A 19,447-nucleotide genomic window follows, 5' to 3' on the forward strand; every position below is an offset into this window, starting at 1 on the left:
TGATTCATAAGTCTGTAGCTTTTCACACCTAGCCCTGCCCACTGTTTTCTAGATTGGCAGAACTGACTATGCTACTAAAACTCTCCCATTGTGAGCTGCAGTGTCTGGGAAGGGTATCGTGTGAATCACAAATGAAGGAGGATTTGGCTGACTCAAGGGAGGTAAAATAATTTTGATTTAATTTATGAGACTTAAAAATTTGACACAGACCTGTTTAGACTGAGACACAGAAGTCTGTATGTACTTTAAACCTCCAAAGAGAAGGGTATTTGAGGGTAATAAGTAACAATGTTCTTAGTGTTGTGGTATTTCTTATTTAGATTGGTACCCCAACACACCTGTAGTAGCTGATAAGGTGCCTCTACAATCTATTGCAGGTGTGTTTACAACTACTATACAAGTGTATTGGAAGGTCATTTCTATGAATGGCACCATAATACAAAGTGCATTGTATTGTACAATAAGGTCTCTTGCAGTAATGCACGGTAAATCGTTGTTTTGTATGTTTTGTAATATATTATGCATTACTACAACATACCAGTATGGGTGAGCCCAAAATCTAGACTGGAAGGTTTAACTGTTTCATATGTGACACTGCTCCTGCTGATCATTCTGTTAATGTAAAAATGTGGAATCCACAAACCTTCAAGATAAACAGTCAGAGCTGAGGTGCCAGCTTCCATGTGCCCGTTAGTATGTTGTGTTTGCTACCCTACTCCTTCAGCATTCCTGTGGATTTCAGGAATACAGACTCTTACATGATCATCAAATTGATTTAGGGCAGGTTTACACCAGAAAACCCGTGTTCCATGCACATTTCCTGAAAAAAAAAAACGCACTGCAGTTGCGATCTGCAGCAAATGTCATTGTTAACTTACTGACACCCCAAATGCAGGTCGCAAAAACAGTGCATTTGCCAGCACCAGATTGCATGGTACACTAGTAGGCCTGGTTCACACTTTCCTGGTTTGCAATTTCAGATGCGACCTGGGTCTCACTGAATTGTATGACAATGGAAATAACATTGCTTCCAGTGATGCTTATTCGTATTAATGCAGCGCAGCTGTGATGTGACTTTTGGAAAGGATCCTGTACTACTTTTGTGCTATTTACAGTGCGACCCCATAGAATATAAACCACATCCAAAATGCAACCACAGTTGCATTACATAATCACACTGCAGGTAGGGTTGCCACTTCATTCCTTTAAACCCGAACACATATTAATTACACAGGTTCTGAGGCTAACTTAATGCAGATAAGGCAGAAAGTGAGTTTAATTACCACCTTAATCAGACACAGAACCTGTGTAATTAATATGTGTTCAGGTTTAAAGGGATGAGGTGGCAACCCTAACTGCAAATCAAGTCAAAATCTCATCACAGTAGTGTGAACTGAGCCTAAAGTAGTGCAGTCAAATGAGTGGGCTGAAATCGCACTGCAACTGGATCACATGGGAAATGCACAGAAACGCATGGCGTGTTTCTGTGTGATTCATGCTGTGAACTGGCCCTAAGAATCTAGTATAATTTAGCAAGCTTGGGGTTAAACATCAGCTGGATCACATGCAGTAATTACCTAAGGGTAAACATTCTTGTGGGGTGGAAAATGTAACCTGCCCCTGTTGGTTCTGTGAGTGGTGGGTTTGTACTTGTATGTTGTTGCTCTTGGTTGTGTGCTTAGTAATTCCTAGAGCAACTGCGGACTGGATGATTTGTAGTAAACTAGCTGTAACCTTTCAACATTACTCTGCATTTACTGAACATTTTCAGGAAGTTTGGCAAGATATTGCTTAGTTTATTTCCCCTTTTCTTTTGCTGTATGATGAATTGTGTCTTTGTGCCAGTATGCGATTGATTCTTTGTTGACATTTATATCATGTTTGACGTAGGTTATACTTTGCCTACCTTTTTGAAAAAAAACAATAATAAATTACATCTATAATTGCAGCAAAAAAGTACATTATTTATTATTAATAATTATATATTTTTAATTTTTTTTTTTTTTTTGCAAATGCGCTTGCAAAGCTTTGCGATCATTAGATTGTGGGTGCAATACACAGACTCCTGCAGACTTATTTTTAATTTGGCTCTTTAATCATACTGAGGTATGGACTTTAGGTTACTGAGATGGAGAAAGTGTCATTGGGCTATGAGTGTGGTAACCCCTGCACTGTTCCATTGAAGTCTGTCTGCAATGGTGGAATATGGGAATTGTGGTTAATTTATTCACAGATCTCTGAATGAATGGTGCAGCTGTGCAAGCAGAGCCCCATACATTGGTGTGCAATTCAAAAGGGACAGTTGCTTTGGGGGACAAGAACCTCTGCATGCTATTTGGGGGAGGGTGTAAGCATGTTACATGTCCCTTCTCAAAGGTGGAGTTGGCCTATTAATATATACTGTGTAATGTGCCTTATCCGTGTTCATTATAGATATGAGTATAGGAGTGTATCTTGTGGCTATAGAATGTTAAGTGCTAATGCCTTGTCCTGCTCGTTACTTAAAGCAGAACCCCTGGCAAAAACGTATTTACGTGTCCTTGTTGCTGATTTCCTACCTACACTGAATATCTCATCCATCTTCTGGTTCACTCTGTAATAGCCTATTCATTTTCAAATTAAACGAGAAGTACAGCCAAAGCTTTTTTGGCTGTACTTGTCCTGTGGATCACAGGAGTGCAGTTCGTTCTGCACTCCTGTGACCCATTTTAAGCTGACAGCTGGCTAAAGCCCACTGTTGTCTGACATCACTCAACCAGTCCAGGCTGGGGGAAAGATCGGACCGATGCTGCATCCACCTAGGTAAGTATGAATAGGGAGGGGAAAAAAATCCCTACCTCTTTTAATTCTCTTTGGTTTCCTGTTTGTAAGACCTAAGGATACTATACCTCCTATTCCCCCAGCCACTGGTCTTGGCACATCCCTCCTGTATTTCTTTCTCCAGGAACCAGTGATGTAATTCAGCCCCACTTGCAGTGGTGGACAGACCGAGACTCTCAGACACATTCAACATGTACAGGCCCAGTGTACCCACGCGCATGCATTACAATTCCCTGTGATTGATGGAAACTGTCGTTTCCTTTCTCTGCTGAGAGAGAGAGGGGAGGATATGATGTAATCCCTGCTGTTACACCTCCTCCTTGGCAGAGTAGGTGCTTGCTCTCTTTTGAATTGATAATTTAATTGGACATTTCTTCTAAACGGTAAGGATTTACAAAAACTGTTTAGTGGGGGGGGGGGGGGTGTAAAAATGGGTGATTTTTTTTTGTCTGTCCCAGAGTTCTTCTTTGAGCGATCACTTCAGAAAAGAAGGAACAGTTTTGTCTGGTTCACACCGGGGGGTTCCTGTGCGATTCATATGCTGTGCAATTTGAGTTTGTTTGTTTTGAATGGGATGAATCACCCTGGCCTGCACCAAAATTATTTAAAAAATGCACTCCAACAGGATCACATAGTACTTCTGTACCATATGATCCAGTGCACACAAACGCACTGCTTTTGCAACTTGCGTTTGGGGTGTTGGTATCCTAACATTGACACCCGATGCAGATCACAACTTCAGTGCGTTTTGAACACAGTTCGGGGGAACGCACACAGAACCAGGGTTTCCTGCACCACTTTCTGGTGTGAACAGGCATTTTGAGCTGCCTTAGCATTTTGGACCTGTATACGGGAAGATTTCTCATGTCGGAACTTTGCTTTAAAGGGATTTCCTCGTGTACTGCTATGGCACAGGAAGTGAAGGGATATGTCCCCAATGGGACACAGAAGACAACTGACCTCCTTATACTAAAATGGAAAAAAAAAAGTTTTGCCTTTAGTTACACATTAAGGCCGGGCACATGAAGGTCACTGTTCATAGCACAAGTTCATGCAAATGCATTAATAAACTTTTTTTTTTTTTTTTAAACTGTATGTTTTTATTTGTTTAAAATGTATGTTAAAGGCTGAGCAGTATCTTCCCTTTTTTTTTTTTTTTTAATCATATATATTCTAGTGCAGGCTGTAACTGTCATTTTGCTGTTTATGGCTTCAACTCCTTGATAAAGTTTTTACTGCCACTCAACTATTTTTTTCTGAAGGACAATGCAGCTCACAATGTGCAATCTTAGTGCAAAGCAGGCAAACCTGTTAAAGGGTTCTAACTAAAAAGTATTTTTATAGTTTTACTGTTAAGGCTGTTATCGCCACCTTGTGTTTTTCAAGGCCCCAAACAAAAATTACATTACATTGCATTATATGTTACTACAACTTGCATTTAATCACTTCTTCCCATTGCAGTCTATGAGCTAAAAAAAAATGTTGCTGTGATTGCTCTTGATGCAACTGATTTGAAGCATGTACTATATCCTGCAATAGATCAACCAATTGTGTAACTAAAATAGCACATTGGCATGCTTTTGTTGCCTTTCACATTCCAGTGGAGGCAATTGACTACTCATAGATTCGCACCACTGTATGCTCCCAGTCTGAAGCAGCTTGATGCAGATTAGGAGCTCAGAACTTTCTGCTAGACATATCAGACAGATCAGAGTGGCCATAGTTTATTGGTGCTGCCAATTTACTAGAAACAAACCCTATCTGTTAGGTAGTGACTGACATAAATAAATGGTTTAACGTCCTCTGTAAAAATCAGTACTTTGTTTGCAGTTGCAATTCCTTTCTCATATTTTTCTAAAATGTGATTGTCTCCTAGAATTTGGCGATTTCTTGGTACTGGATCTAGGAGGAGCCATATTTCGTATTCTCAAGGTAAAGTTAAGCCGTGCTTCTGGAGTGGAGATGGAGAGTGAAGTATTTGAGATATCTGAAGAAATTCGGACTGGAACAGGTGAACAGGTATGTTCATATGAGTAATGCCACTGACGTTGGGGGTTTATACCTGTTTAGCTTCAGATATTATTATAAAGGATACAAGTAGAGTAGGGCCATCCAGAGTCCTGAAGGCTGATAACAGCCTTTAAAAACCCAGAAAAGCATTGGGGAGTTTACTTGGCTTTCATATGAATCTTAAAAACAGATATTTATGTTCCATTTCATAAACTGGGTGCATAAAAAAACATCTCCGTTATTTGGTTTTATGGCTGCAGAGTACCATACATCAGAAGGGATTCTTAGCACTTGAAAATGGGTATAAAACAGGGCTACTCATTGCTGTAATTTTGTGCTTTCCACAATATAGTTGCACTAGTAGAAAAGTAGAATGTAAAGGTTTTTTTTTTTTTTATAACTTTAAGGCTCCATGCATGCTAATGTTTAAGTTCACAAAACGCTGGAGAAAATACTGGATAAAAATGCTGGTAATAGCATTTTTTAGTAGTGTTTTGGTAACATTTAGGAGCATTTTTAGTTTCTTTTTTTAAATTTTTTTTTCTGCTGCTGGAAAAAACGCTCCAAAAACTGTACAAAAAAAAATTTTTTTTCTGCTTCTAGACACTGAAGCTCAAAAAATGCCAATAGTCTAAAGTAATGTGCATGGACACATAGAATAACACTATTTAGCTTCTAGGAGCTTAAAAAATGCTAGCTGCATGGAGCCTTCGGCTGCATTCACACTTTTGACTACGTGCATTTTCCATTCAAATCAATGTAAATCCATGAAAAGGCGCATTTTGTGTGTGTTGTATCATGCTTTGCATCACACGTTACAACACATTTTGACCTGCATTTTATATTGATTAGGGTAGAAATTCATATGTCCAAAATTGGGACAAGTATGAACATCCTAAAAGGAAAAAACTTGGGCGCTAACCTCTTCTTCTGAAAAACATCATTATGTAGCTTAGGTGTTGAGCCTCCTGTGGTCAGTACTTTTCGTTAATGTAGCATTACCCCCAAAGTGACCACTGGGATTGTTTGGGTCCTTTTTTCTCTGCGTTGGTGATGACCCATCCTTCCCTGGAATCAAATGATGCACCTAATATGCTGTAAATTTTTTTTTTTTAAACAGAAAAGCCCTGTAGATTATAAACAAAAACCCAGCAAGTGAACCATATGAATTAATAGTGAACCATATGAATTAATTGTTGTGCTGTCCCCTAAAGGGGACAGCACAACAATTGGATAACTAGCATAGACCTGGCCTAAGTGAAACAAAGGCCCGCTCTCACTCTATTGGCTAGGGAACTACTTGATTACAGTGCTGCTGGCATTGGGGTCCTTACATTGTTGAGTGCATTCACTCCTACTTTACTATAGCCAAAAGCACTGATTATTGCAGGAAGGCTCCCCGCCAACAGAACACAATAGCATAATGGAAGGGATTCCTCCATCCACGTTGAATGTGTAGATGGGGGAATAGTTAAATTTTTTGCCAGATTAAAGCCAGCTATAGGCAGTTTAAATTTCAGCCAGTTCAGCAGGGATCGGCTGCGATTCGAACCATGTATGGGCAGGCTAAATCGATGAACTTGGAATCAATTTGATCATTGCCAGCAGCTATTATAGCTACTAGCAGTAATCACTGTGTTCTTCTAACAGGGATGAGTTCCCCTGCTCCCTCTCCAGGAGATCACAATGGCTGTGTGGGAGGGATTCTCCCATCAATGCAATCTGAATCAAGCAACTTTCTTTCCTGCAACCCATGGCTGCAGGAAAGAAAATCACACTTTCTATGGCTGGCTTATGCTCTCTCCCCAGGCGCCAGTCATATTACATCAGAAGATTGTGCCACCATAATGTTTCTGCACACATGCACCACTTTCAGCCATGTCACCAGGTTCAGTGGTCACAATCTTACACAATTGCAAGGATAAATCTCTTGCCAGAACAGCAGCATTTTTTTCAGCACGGCAGCAGTCTCTTAGTCCTGAGCCCTATGCACAGGCTCCAGGCAATTAGAGCAGCAGACTGCCCTTGGGCAGTAGGCTGTTTTCCTTTGCTTCCCCTTTGACACATGCCACCCACCCGGGCACAGTCTGTGGCCCTGGGCTCCTGGTACTCTCTGCCCCAGGTCCAGTTAAGTCCACAGCACCCTGCTCAGCTTCCTCCTCTGGGCACATGACCGCCTGTGAAACCTGATTCTCCCCTCTGTGTGTCTATCTATTCCCCTGGGAACATTTGCTGTCTGCACAGGTCTCTGGAAACTGTCCGTAGTTAGGTGGTGGGTGGGGCTTTTCCTTGCGGCTACAGCCATTTAGATGCCTCCTGTCTGGCCAGCCAATCAGTATATGTCTGTTTGCCCCGGCTAGGGGCTTGTTTCTCTTCAGCTCTAGAAAGAGCCAATTGGAGTCCAGTATTGTCTCTGCTGTCCCTTAAGTTTCCACTCAAGCAGGGGAAAGAGGATAACAGCCCAGTATGTGGGCACTTGCTGGGTGAAATGTAAAGGAGCCCATTGGGTGCTACATTAGTAACTTGGAAAAAAGTATATGTAAATGTAGGATGTCTGACTTTCTGCATACTTATGGGTCAGAGACTCAAAACCAAAAAATAAGCAAAACATCCAGTTAGCTAGCATTTTCAGGAAGTCAGCAATGGCATAATCCATATTTCTGTCATGACAGGTTTACTTTAAATGCTATTATGACCTGTGAAAATTGTTATTGGAAATAAAAAAAAAAAAAAAAGGAGTTGACTCCTTACTAGTTTCCATGCTATCCCTCATCTTACCCACACCTATGTGCTTTTCTTTGTTCCTATGTGGTTTGTGGGCAGCTAAAGCTCAGTGTGTTTTAGATTATGGGATTTAAGACCTTCTTTCAACAGCTTTCTTAACCGCCTCCTGCCCTCCATATTGTAATATGACAGACGCAGGGTGGTTCTCTCGTTCTGGGAGGACGTCATATGACATCCTCCCATTCTAACTGCGCATGCGCGGCTCCCGGAGCGTGCGGCGATTGGCGAGGGACACAGCGGATCACCGATCCATGGAAAGAGCCAAAGATGATAGCTTGGTCATGTGATCAGCTGTGCCCAATCACATGTAAACAGGGAAATGCCGGTTATTGGCATTTCTCTCCCCACGAGCTGTTACGCTGACAGCTCGTGAGGAGATGAGAGCCGGTAATCGGCATTCCTTGGAGGGTACATGTACACTGATCATCTGGGCACTGATGATCAGTGTGCCCTGCTGATCTGTGTAGCCCCAGCAGCGCCACCTGTCAGTGTCCATCAGTGCCAGCTCTCGGTGCTCATCCATGCCATCTGCCAGTGCCACATCAGTGCCACATATCGGTGCCCATCTGAGCTGCCTTTCAGTGCCACCTATCAATGCCTGTCAGTGCCGCCTATGAGTGTGCATCAGTGCTGCCTAACAGTGCCAGTCAGTGCCGCATATCAGTGCCCATCAGTGATGCCTGTCCATGACCATCAGTGCCACCTACCAGTGCAGCCTATCAGTGCCCATCACTGCAGCCTCATTAACGCACATCAGTGAAAGAGAAAAATCACTTATTTACAAAATTTTATGACAAAAACGAAATTTTTTTTTTTTTTTCAAAATTTTCAGTGGTTTTTGGTTTAAGAAAAAAATAAAAAACCCAAAGGTGATTACCACCAAAATAAAGTTCTATCTGTCACAAAAAAAATAATGTCATATGGTGTTGCATGACCACGCAATGGTCATTCAAAGTGCAACAGCACTGAAAGCTGGAAATTGGCCTGGGCAGGAAGGGGGTATAAGTGCCCTGCCCTGTAGGCTAGTGGTTAAAGTGATTCTAAATTTTATATTTTTTTTTCTTTTTTAAAAATACAAACGTATCATACTTACCTGCTCTGTGTACTGGTTTTGTACAAAGCAGCCCCGATTCATTTGTCGTCTCCTTAGGAGAATGCCCCGACGTTGTCAGGCATGCATACAAGCACGTGGGGCCATACAAACTACTGAGTACCATTTTGAGTTTCTGCAATGAAATTTCACCAAAATGGACTGGCCTGCTGCATCATTTTTCACTTTGATTTTCAGGGTTTCTGAATTCAGTCCTCTGTAGGTTGATCATTTTCATTTCCATCAAACGATGGGGAATCCTTATGTTCCTAACACATTACCCTGTTATATCAGTATAGACATCCAGCATGATATTTTTCCCCATTGAGATCTGATGTGTTTTCATAGTGTTCCTTTAAGTTTTTTGAGCAGTGTAAAGGATGGGGAGGCTGCACAGAGATGATGGTTTATTTTTTTTTTTTTTAACCTTTTTCCAACCACTTTATAGACTATTAAAAGATCATTTTAACTTTTAAAGTCAAGGTTAATTTAGGCCTAGATATTCCTGAGGAACTGAATATTTGTTCAGTGGGTGGCCCTTGTGGCTGCCTCCTGCACAACCTCCCTCAATTGATAAATTGAAGGAGCTGAGTGGAAAATTGGCAGCTGAAAAGCCACTGCTGCAGCCACTGTTTAGATATATTGACAGCTGACAAGGCCAGGGAGAGATTTGTCCATTTTTGCAGGATGAACGAAATAACCCAAAAACATCAGTGTATGGCCAGTTTAAAGTGATTGTAAAGGCTCAAGGTTTTTTACCTTCGTGCATTCTACGCATGAAGGTAAAAAACCTTCTATGTGCAGCAGTGCCCCCATACTTACCTGAGCCCCATCAAGATCCAACGATGTGAACAACAGCCTCGGCAGTCCCGGGTCTCTGCCACCTCGTTGGCTGAGACAGCAAGCGGGAGCCAGTGGCTCCAGCTGCTGTTAATCACAGCCAGTCAGCCAATGAGGAGAGAGAGGGGGCGAGGCCATGCTGCAGCTACATGTGTGACTGGACACACAGAGCAGCGGGTGCCCCCATAGCAAGCTGCTTGCTGTGCGGTCACCTGACAGGAGGCAGGGGTCAGGAGAGCCTGTGGAGGACCAAAGAAGATTAGGATCCAGGCTGCCATGTTCAAAACTACAGCACACAGCAAGTAAATATAACAGGTTTGTTACCCCCCCCCCCCCAAAAAAAAAAGAGAACCCTTTAGAATCTTTGTATCTTGGACAGTTTTTCATAGCTCAGTCGTGAAACTAAATTCGTCTTTGATTAATTGCTGAGCAGCAAAAACCGATTGACTGATGGAACAAATGTCTCCCTATGGTCTTAGCTACACAGAAGAATGTAGTAGGTATTAGTTGCACATGATTGCCCAATGTTGTAATCCTGTACAATTAATAGCTAGTGTAGCTTGTACCATAGGGAGCAATTTGTTTAACCAGACAGTGATTGCTACTCTTAAGTAGGGAATTAGACAATTTTTACTAGTGCAGAAGAACTTCCAAAAATCACCAGAAAAGCTGGGGCCAACAACTGCCAATTCTTAACAGCAAACTTATTTCTGGTCCACAGTTCAACTTCTTTTAATTATAGTTAAATTTAGGCAATATGTGTATTACTGTGTGATAGATTAATAACATTTAATAGTAGCAGCTTGAATTTACTTTAGATCTTTTAGCATAAACTGCATTTGTCCGAATCGAGAGAAGATGGCAAGCGGCAAATAGTTTAAGATTATTTTAATATACTGTATGTTTTATCTCTTTAATATGTCAATGCTCCCAGCTTTGTTTTCACTCTGAGTGATTTTATATACTATCATGCTGGCACAATAAACCTCAATTACCAGCGTTAACCTCAGTGATGGGACTGCTGTGTTATCTAGCCAATATTCTGTATTGCTTTTTCCCTATTTCTTTGTAATATACATTTATTTTTGAAAGCACAGGCTACATTAGAAGTGCCTGTGTTTTTGAGAACGTTTATGTTTATAGGGAAAGTATAGTATATTTTCATTGAGCATGTTTGTTTAGATTTTTGCAATGTTTAATGTAAGTAAAATTTTTAATGATTTTAATTCTTTTTTTTTTTTTTTTGGTGTACATTGTACATCAGCATATAATGGTCAATGGCATATATTTTGTCGAATGGTGATTCTTTTCCTTCTTTTCTTTTTCTTTTTCTTTTCTTTCTTTTTCTTTTCTTTCTTTTTCTTTTCTTTCTTTTTCTTTTCTTTTCTTTTTTCCTTTCTTCCTTCATTTTTTTCCTACAGAAGTTGTGGAAAAATACTTGATTGTAAAAGAGAATGAAAATAAAACATACTGAGGGAATAATAGTATTTTTTATTGCTGCCCTTTACTTGAATACTGGTTGCCTGCTTGTTTCTGTTCTTTTTTTCTAATACTCATGCTTGTTCCAGGTTAGTGACTTAACGTATTAAGAACAAAGTCTTAATCGCACACAAAAAATGCTCATCACAGTACAATAAGTCACGGCATTTATCTGTCACATTGCCCACCAAAATTGTGAAAACTACTTAAGCAAAATAAAGTGTAGACAACATATATGTACATGTACAATAAACTCCTGTGAAAGAAAAAAAAATGCTGCTTCAGTGCATTCTCACACTCCTGACTCTCAGGAAAACAAACATGCTCCTCACAGTATAAATCCTATTAAACGCTTTAATATAAAATATATTGTACTTTGATGTAATTAAATACAATAGCACATTCAATAAAACCATCTGGCCAGCATGTAAAACTGTTGCTCCATTTTTCCAGTTGCACGGTGACAGCAGCTTAAGGCTCTACACAACGTGTTTCATTATATATTACGTTTTCTAGTGCACGCAGCGCCACGCTGGTTCGCCGCTCTTTTATAGTATACCAAACCTCATTTTGGAAATAAATATCCTTATCAAAGCCTTGATCTGGGCCGCTCCATGGCACTGATAACCTCCATATATTGACCAAGCCTCCACCTGGAATACAGAACTCCCTTAAATGGAGCTCATAAAAATTCCTGGTGTATGCTGTCAGGTGATGAGATAAAAATACCACATTAGGAGCCCTGGAACCCTTACAAATCCCGAATGGGCGCTACCAAGTGGTAAAATAAAATACCACGCCCCACTACAAAAAAAGTTATCAATGATACATTTTTTTTTTATTCTAAACAAACTCTTGTTTTGAGATATATATATATATATATATATATATATATATATATATATATATATATATATATATATATATATATATATATATATATATATATATATATATATATATATATAAAGAGAGTGAGTTATAGAGAGATGGGACCAGAACAAAACAAAATTTTTTTTTAGAAATGATATACCTCCATAATAAAAAAAATTTTTCTTTTAATATAAAATAGTGGAGAAACATATTTTAAAGTGATACTAAAGTTTTTTTTTTTTTTTTTTAAAAAACAAACATGTCATACTTATCTGCTCTGTGCAAAACCATTGCACAGAGCAGCCCCGAGCAACCTCTTCTCGCCAATGTTTCTGGCTCATCGCCCCCCCCCAGCACTGAGTGCCCTATAGCAAGCCATCTGCTATGGGGGCACTTGTGCATGATCACTCTCAAACCCTGCTCTCTCCTTATTGGCTGTGATTGACAGCAGCGGGAGTTTTCAAGAAGCACTGTGGTGGATTTGAGTTACACTTGCAAGGGGACTTGTATTCAATTTTTTGTTTTTAATTATTTGTATTCATTTTTTCATGTGGACATTTTTACTTCATGTATATGATTATGCTAATTGATGTGTATACAGGATGGGAGTTAAAGTATTTTTTCTTTCACAGGAGTTTATTGGACATATACATATAATAATAATAATATTATTATACAGTATTTATATAGCGCTAAAAGGTTTGCTCAGCGCTGTACATTATAGTGGGGGACAGAACATGAGACAATACAGTAACAAAACACAAGGGATTCAAGGGCCCTGCTCTTTCGAGCTTAAAATCTAGGAGGGAGGGGATAGTGGTACAGGAGGAAGTGGCTGTGGGGGATGGAGTGGTAGGAGGAGTGGAGGAGATCGGCTGTTAAGTGAGGGCGGGGTAGGCTTCCCTGAAGAGATGGGTTTTCAGGGTGCGCCTAAAGGTGAGGAGAGTAGGTGACAGTCTGATGGATTGGGGTAGGGAGTTCCAGAGGATGAAGTCCTGGAGAAGCCCTGCAGTCGGGCATGGGAGGTGGAGACCAGGGAGCTAGAAAGTAGGAGGTCTAGTTGTTTAGTAGTGTCTGGGGTTAGGAACGAGCGTATTTTGGAGATGTTGCGGAGGTGGAGCCTGCATGAGTTTGCCAACGATTGGACATGGGGTTGGAAGGACAGATTTGAGTCTAGAGTGACACCTAGGACTTTGGCTTGTGGGGTGGGACTGATGGTGGCGTTGTTGGTCGTGATGGAGAGGGTACGGGGGGCGGCACGGGTTGGGGGGAAAATCAGGAGCTCGGTTTTGGAAAGGTTCAATTTGAGGAAATGGAGCGACATCCAGTCTGTCGTTCAGTAGGTGGGTGATACGGGCGGAGACTGAAGGGGTGAGGCGAGGGGTGGAGAGGTAAACTTGCATGTCATCGCCGTAGAGGTGATAGTTGAAGCCGTGGGAGTGTATCAGATTTCCTAGGGAGGAGGTGTAGATGCAGAAGAGAAGGGGCCCGAGGACCAAGCCTTGGGGGACCCCAACAGAGAGGGGGAGAGAGGGGGAGGTGGTAGCATTATAGGTAATGCTGAAGGAGCGTTAGGATAGATAGGAGGAGAGCCAGGAGAGAGCAGGGTCTCTGATGCCGAGGGAGTGTAGGAGCGGAGTGTTGGGGAGGTTATAGTGTGCGGGTCGTTAGGTGTGGTGGGGGGTAGGGCGGTTGCGAGGTCAGAGGAGGGGAGAGTTAGTGGGGTTATGGTGGGAGGGAGGCTAGGTAGGGAGGTAGGTTGAGCATTGGTGATGTCCTTACGGATTGCGTCGATCTTATTTTGGAAGTGATTGGCAATCTCGTGGGCGGTGAGTGAGGTACTGGGTGGAGGTGGGGGGGGAGAGAGTAGGGAGTTGAAAGTGGAGAAGAGCCGGCGAGGACAGGTGGAGAGGGTGTTGATGAGGGTTACGAAGTAGGCTTGTTTGGCGGCATGGAGGGAGGAGGTGTAGGTGAGGAAGGCGGATTTGTAGAGGGAGAACGCTCGAGGGGATCTGGTTTTGCGCCATAATCACTCCAGCGCATGACTGCGTCATTTAAGATTTTTAGTGTGGTCGTTCTGCCAGGGTTGAAGCGGTCGGGGTCTAATGCTACGTGTGGTTAGGGGTGCTAAGGAGGCAGCTGAAAGTGAGTCGTTGTACGCAGTAGTGGCCAGGTCAGGGCATGACAGTGGAAGGATAATGTCTTACAGAGGGTCAGCTGCAGAGTGGAAGGGGCTGGGTTCAGGTTGCGAAGGTTACGGCTGGTGATGGTTTGACATTTGGGGGAGGAGGTGTTATAGGACGGGGAGACGGAGAACGTAATGAGGTTGTGGTCAGAGAGAGGGAAAGGGGTGTTTGTGAGGTTGTGGAGGGTGCAGAGATGGGAGAAAACGAGGTCCAGGGTGTTCCCATCTGTGTGGGTGGAGGACTGTGTGCACTGTGTGAGTGCAAAAGAAGAGGTTAAGTGGAGAAGTTGGGATGTAGCCGGATTGTTGACATTGATAGGGATATTGAAGTCTCCAAGGATGATGGTGGGTAGCTCAGAGGAGAGGAAGAAGGGCAGCCAGGCGGAAAAGTCGTCAAGGAAGTGGGATACGGGTCCAGGAGGCCGATAGATTACTGCAATCCTCAGAGGGGTGGGAGAGAAGAGTTGGATGCAGTGGGCCTCGAAGGAGGAGAAGGATAGAGATGGGGCGGGGGTTTGGGAGGACCTGGAAGGTCAGCGGTGACAAGAGCACGTCGACCCCACCACCTCTACGGCCGCTCGGTCTGGGTGAATGGGACCAGATGAGTGCCGCAGGGGAGGCGGAGTCAGTGGCTTGGATCCAGGTGTTGTTTACGCTTAATTTTGCGTAAGTTTTCACAATTGTGGTGTGCAGCACGACAGATAAATACCAAGACATGAGTATTAAAATCAGAGTGAAGCCAGTACTTATGATCTGCATACGTGTTCTATGTGAATTTCTCTATTTACTGAAGCCATGGGATGCGCATGAAAGCCAGGCGACTAGCATTTCGGAAGGAGGGTCTGCAGAGGTTTTCATAATCTTCCAATACATATGCCATTTTTACCTGGGCAATTTCAAAATATGATTATTTCTTCTTTCATGTCTGCAGCTGTTTGACCATGTTGCTGATTGCCTTGGCCGTTTCCTTCAACATCGCAACCTTGGTAAAGAGGTTTTGCCATTGGGATTCACCTTCTCATTTCCTTGTGTGCAGAGTCAACTAGATAAGGTAACATCTTGTTTTGTAAACCCTGTCCAGTTTGCACGTGCTTCAGATAAGACATTGTTTACCTCTAATATATGTTAACCAGCAAATCAAGATTAATTTTTGACTAAATACCAGACACCATGAAGGGCCTGAGCGTATCGCTTGTGTAAGACTAATCCTGATGCCATCAACGCTGGGCTTTGGGGAAATATCCTGATCTTTTAGTGTATGGGGAGAGTAGACTTGCCACATCCCACAGTGCCTGTGTGACCTATTGCCAGGTCGACCCATATGCTGTCACATGGGTGAAGGTGGAGTGGAGAAACATATTTAAAGTGATACTAAAGTTATTTATTTTCTTTAATAACAAACATGTCATGCTTACCTGCTCTGTGCAATTGTTTTGCACAGAGCAGCCCTGAACAACCTCTTCTCGGGTTCCCTGCCAATGCATCTGGCTCATCCCCCCCTTGCTGAGTGTCCTATAGCAAGCCATTTACTATGGGGGCACTTGTGCATGCTTTCTCCCAAGTCCCGCTCCTTCCTTACTGGCTGTGATTGACAACAGTGGGAGCTAATGTCTCTGAGCCAGTGAGGAGGGGGAGATCCACTGCTCTCGTGTACATAGCTGGATCGAGATCTGGGTCCTGTAAGTATTAGGGGGGCTGTGGGGGAGATGCACACAAAGTTTATTACCATAATGCATCGAATGCATAAGGTAAAAAACCTTTAGCGCTTAGACCAAATCTTGTTTGGTACGTTAGCGCTGGATTTTGGATGTTTGTTACTTAGCCATGTGTTGGCTGTCAGAACAGGCTTTCTTAACCCCTAGACGCAGAGCACACGCAAATATGCGGCCTCTCGGCATCTGGGCCTTGACGCCGAATGGCTGCATATTTGTGTACCATTTGATAATACTTATGTGCTGAGAGCGCACGCCCTGCGTGCTCCCAGCACATATGTTCAAGACTCCTGGAAAGGTCCCGATCTCCCCTTGCGATCGGGACCTTTTTCCGTTCATGTGAAAGCGAATCATGGCGGTCACATGACCCTAAAACCCTGCCCCGCCTCCTGGCTTCTGAAACTCTTAAAGGGCCGGGAGGTGCCGACGCAAAGGGGTTTAAAGTGTATTTCCACTTCTGCAGTCAAATTTGAGTCACCCAATCACCATGCAATGAAGTGAAACAAAACTATAGTTTTTAAATTTTAGAAATAAAAATTATTTAACAAAGGATAAATGTGTTCGCACAATGTGTAAACTTAACGTAAAAAAAAAAACTATACATAGGTGTGATTTAACAATACAACGAAAAACCTCCCCAGATGAGTACTGCTGCTACTTTAAAATGAATGCCTGTTGAACATCATTCTATAATAAACACTGAATCACTGGGAGCGCAAGTACATATTCTAAAAACAATTATAACATGAAAGTGCTGAAACACTCTGTGAAATGTTCAATCCATTTACAATGGAAACACTGTGATCTGTCATCTCCTGAATACAATCACCATATGAATAGTAGACTCCAAATGAGTACAATGAGCATGCAGCATCTTCTCCACAACACCTTGTTCTCAAAACACACTCCCCCAATCCAATGACACTCACCAAATATGGCATATCTCTGAAATGGACATATGCGCTTTTATTCAAATGCTCCTCCTTACATCTGCACTCCCTCCATATTGCTGGTGACAGTGGGTAGAAGTAGTAAAGCATAATCGGCAGTAAATACAGGGGGCTGTCTAGAAATGCCACTTCCAACAGCAGTTTAACCACTTATCCCCCCCCCCCCCCCCTTTTTTTATTTATTTATTTTGTTTTGATACCTAAAAACTTCCTACCTCTTTTCTTAGGAGAGCCTTGCTGGCCCCAAGAATTTCTCAGCAAGTTCCGTGTGAGTCTATCTCAATAGAAAGGCAGGGAACATAGTAAGCTCCTTCTAATTACTTACAATAGAGAAGCCCAGCTTCTAAATTTTCAACACTTTTTGTTAGGACAGACAGTGTTCAAATCTAGTTTACGCTGATTAGATCTGCCAGCTGCACTCTGTTCACCAAGGGATCCATGAACAGATACCCTACCTAATCAGAGCTGTACTGGGGTGTAGCCGGGATGGCAATGGAGTAGGACGCATGTATGCTGTGCTCTGCTCCCAGTTTATCTTGTCTCTGATATCCTGAGTGTCTGCTACCGATTTTTCTCACCTCATTCAGTTGTCTGGAGCGCTCCTGTCCTCCCTCCATATGTTGCCTCCTCACAAGGTCGCCTCGGCTACACCTTCTCTGGATACATTTGGAGATAGGACAGGACCCCTCTGAAGAAGATGGCGCTGTTGCTACCTCCACCCTGGAACCTGCCACAGCTGATACAGCCTTGGTGCTGAAGACTATTTTAACCTTCTAGACAGCTCTAACAATGAAAATAGAGGAGGTGAAGGTGGATATATCCCTCATATGCCAGGACATGCATAAGCTCCAGGACTACATTACTGAGGCCGAGGCCTGGATTAGCTGCGCTGGGGACACTCCATCCCTTGTAGGACATCCCTTACAGCCATGCAGCGCCAACTTCTACAACTCCTCCAGAAGTGGGACAACCTAGAAAACAGGGCTTGGTGCTGTAATCTCCGCTTTATTGGCCTCTGAGGGCTCAGAAGACCATGACCCTGCTATTTTCCTAGAGAACCTCCTGATTACCACCTTAGGCAGGGTGGCCTTCATCACCACCTTTTGTAGTAAAGTACGCACCCTGCATACTGGCTCATCAGCCCCCAGAGGGTACACCGCCCCACACCTTAATAGCAAAGTTCTTTAATTATAGAGACTGAGATGCTGTTCTCCAGCTAACCAGGGATAAGGGCAACATCCCATTCCAAAATGTTTGAGTGTCGGTATTCCCGGACTTCTCTGCAGAGGACCAGAAGCAACGCTCCAGCCTAATGGATGTTAAACAGCGCCTTCACATTCATCATCTGAAGTACGCTATGTTGTTCCCTGTCTGCCTTCAGGTGGTGGGTGAAGATCAGGTGCACTTTGCAAAGACACGGAGATGGCTTCATCCTGGCTTGATCAACGAGATGCAGAAATTACCCTGCTTGATAATGCCTCCTAGACCCTGGGTGTCATGAATCAGAGGTGTACCATATGAATGTGTGGTTTGTGACATCCGTGCCCATTCAGATTGTGTTGGTAATTTGACAGGAGACTGCAGTGGACCCATGATGGCTCTGTGGAGGGCCATAAGTAAATGGACTTGTGTTTGGTTTACATCAGGCTATCTCTGATTCGTCATGTTTAGATCCAGAAAAATGGCCCAGCCTGTAGCCTTCCAATCAGGTCCTCTTGAAAAACTAATCAGAAATCCAATATAAAAACTAATCAGAAATCCAATATAAAAGGGGACCAGTGGATGACTGAGCAGGGAGGCATTTACATCCTGGGCCAGTACTAATAAAATATTATGGGCTGGTGGCCCTGAATCTAGATACTTCCCCATTATCCATTGATTGGATTGGGACCTGCAATCAATGGCACATACAGTAGTGAGCATTAAATAGCTACTTGCTCCCATTCAGATCTGTTCTCAAACAGCATCTGCCCGAGGGACGTCTTCCATCACCAACTTCGTTTGGGGCTCTGAGATGTCCCTTGATTGCAGAGAACTGCAAATGAAACCTAATGGTGGAAGCTGTGCATATGTCATAATAAACTTTCTAGGAACACCCCATGTTTTACAATGCCTACCAATTGTTGTAGAACAATGGAACATTGTGTAGTACACTTTCTTTAGCCCATGGAGTTCTGTCCCTACCACAATGGCTACTTGGTTCTGTTTTTCCCCATAGACCAAATGTGTTGTTTGTGCCAAACCTGTTTTAAAAGTAAACTGACATGGAGACAATACATAGCATGTATCCATAATAACAAAATATTAGTTGCCTTACTGTAATGTTGATCAACATACTACAGTACTGCATAAACCACTGATTGGCTAATATGGTTTCACTAACTCTTTACTGGCTCACAGAAATGGAAAACAAGTGACATTTTGAGAACGAGATCAGCAATGACAACTTTTATATTTCTATTAGTGCAGGTTTCCTTTAAGATCTTTGCCAGTCACTGTGAGCCCTACTGCACCTGAGCCTTGTTCAATCAGTGCATGATGATTAGTCCCTGAGTATTATGGGTAACTAGAACTGGTTGGTGCTAGTGGGTGGGAGCATGGTGTCATTAAAAAAAAAAGCCATGTGTATATAAAAAGACTTTTAAGCTAGACTTTTAAAGCACCATAACAAATTATATAGTGTCTTCTATTGCCACCATCACTT

The 19,447-nt window shown here is 42.6% G+C and overlaps 1 protein-coding gene across 1 annotated transcript in view; it reads left to right on the forward strand.

Moving 5' to 3' along the window:
- LOC149437757 (hexokinase-4-like) overlaps positions 1-18,244 on the forward strand; it is an 82,730-nt gene extending 64,486 nt beyond the window's left edge. Inside the window, exons 3-5 of the mRNA XM_089660662.1 lie at positions 4,697-4,839; positions 15,013-15,132; positions 18,125-18,244. Of these exons, the coding sequence (XP_089516788.1) occupies positions 4,697-4,839; positions 15,013-15,132; positions 18,125-18,244 (383 nt within the window). The remainder of the gene's footprint in view (positions 1-4,696; positions 4,840-15,012; positions 15,133-18,124) is intronic.
- The last annotated feature ends 1,203 nt before the right edge of the window (positions 18,245-19,447 follow it).

This window comes from Staurois parvus, unplaced genomic scaffold (genome assembly GCF_062004578.1).
Source record: "Staurois parvus isolate SC_StPar_1 unplaced genomic scaffold, SC_StPar_1.0 ptg001258l, whole genome shotgun sequence".
NCBI classification, from domain to species: Eukaryota; Metazoa; Chordata; class Amphibia; order Anura; family Ranidae; genus Staurois; species Staurois parvus.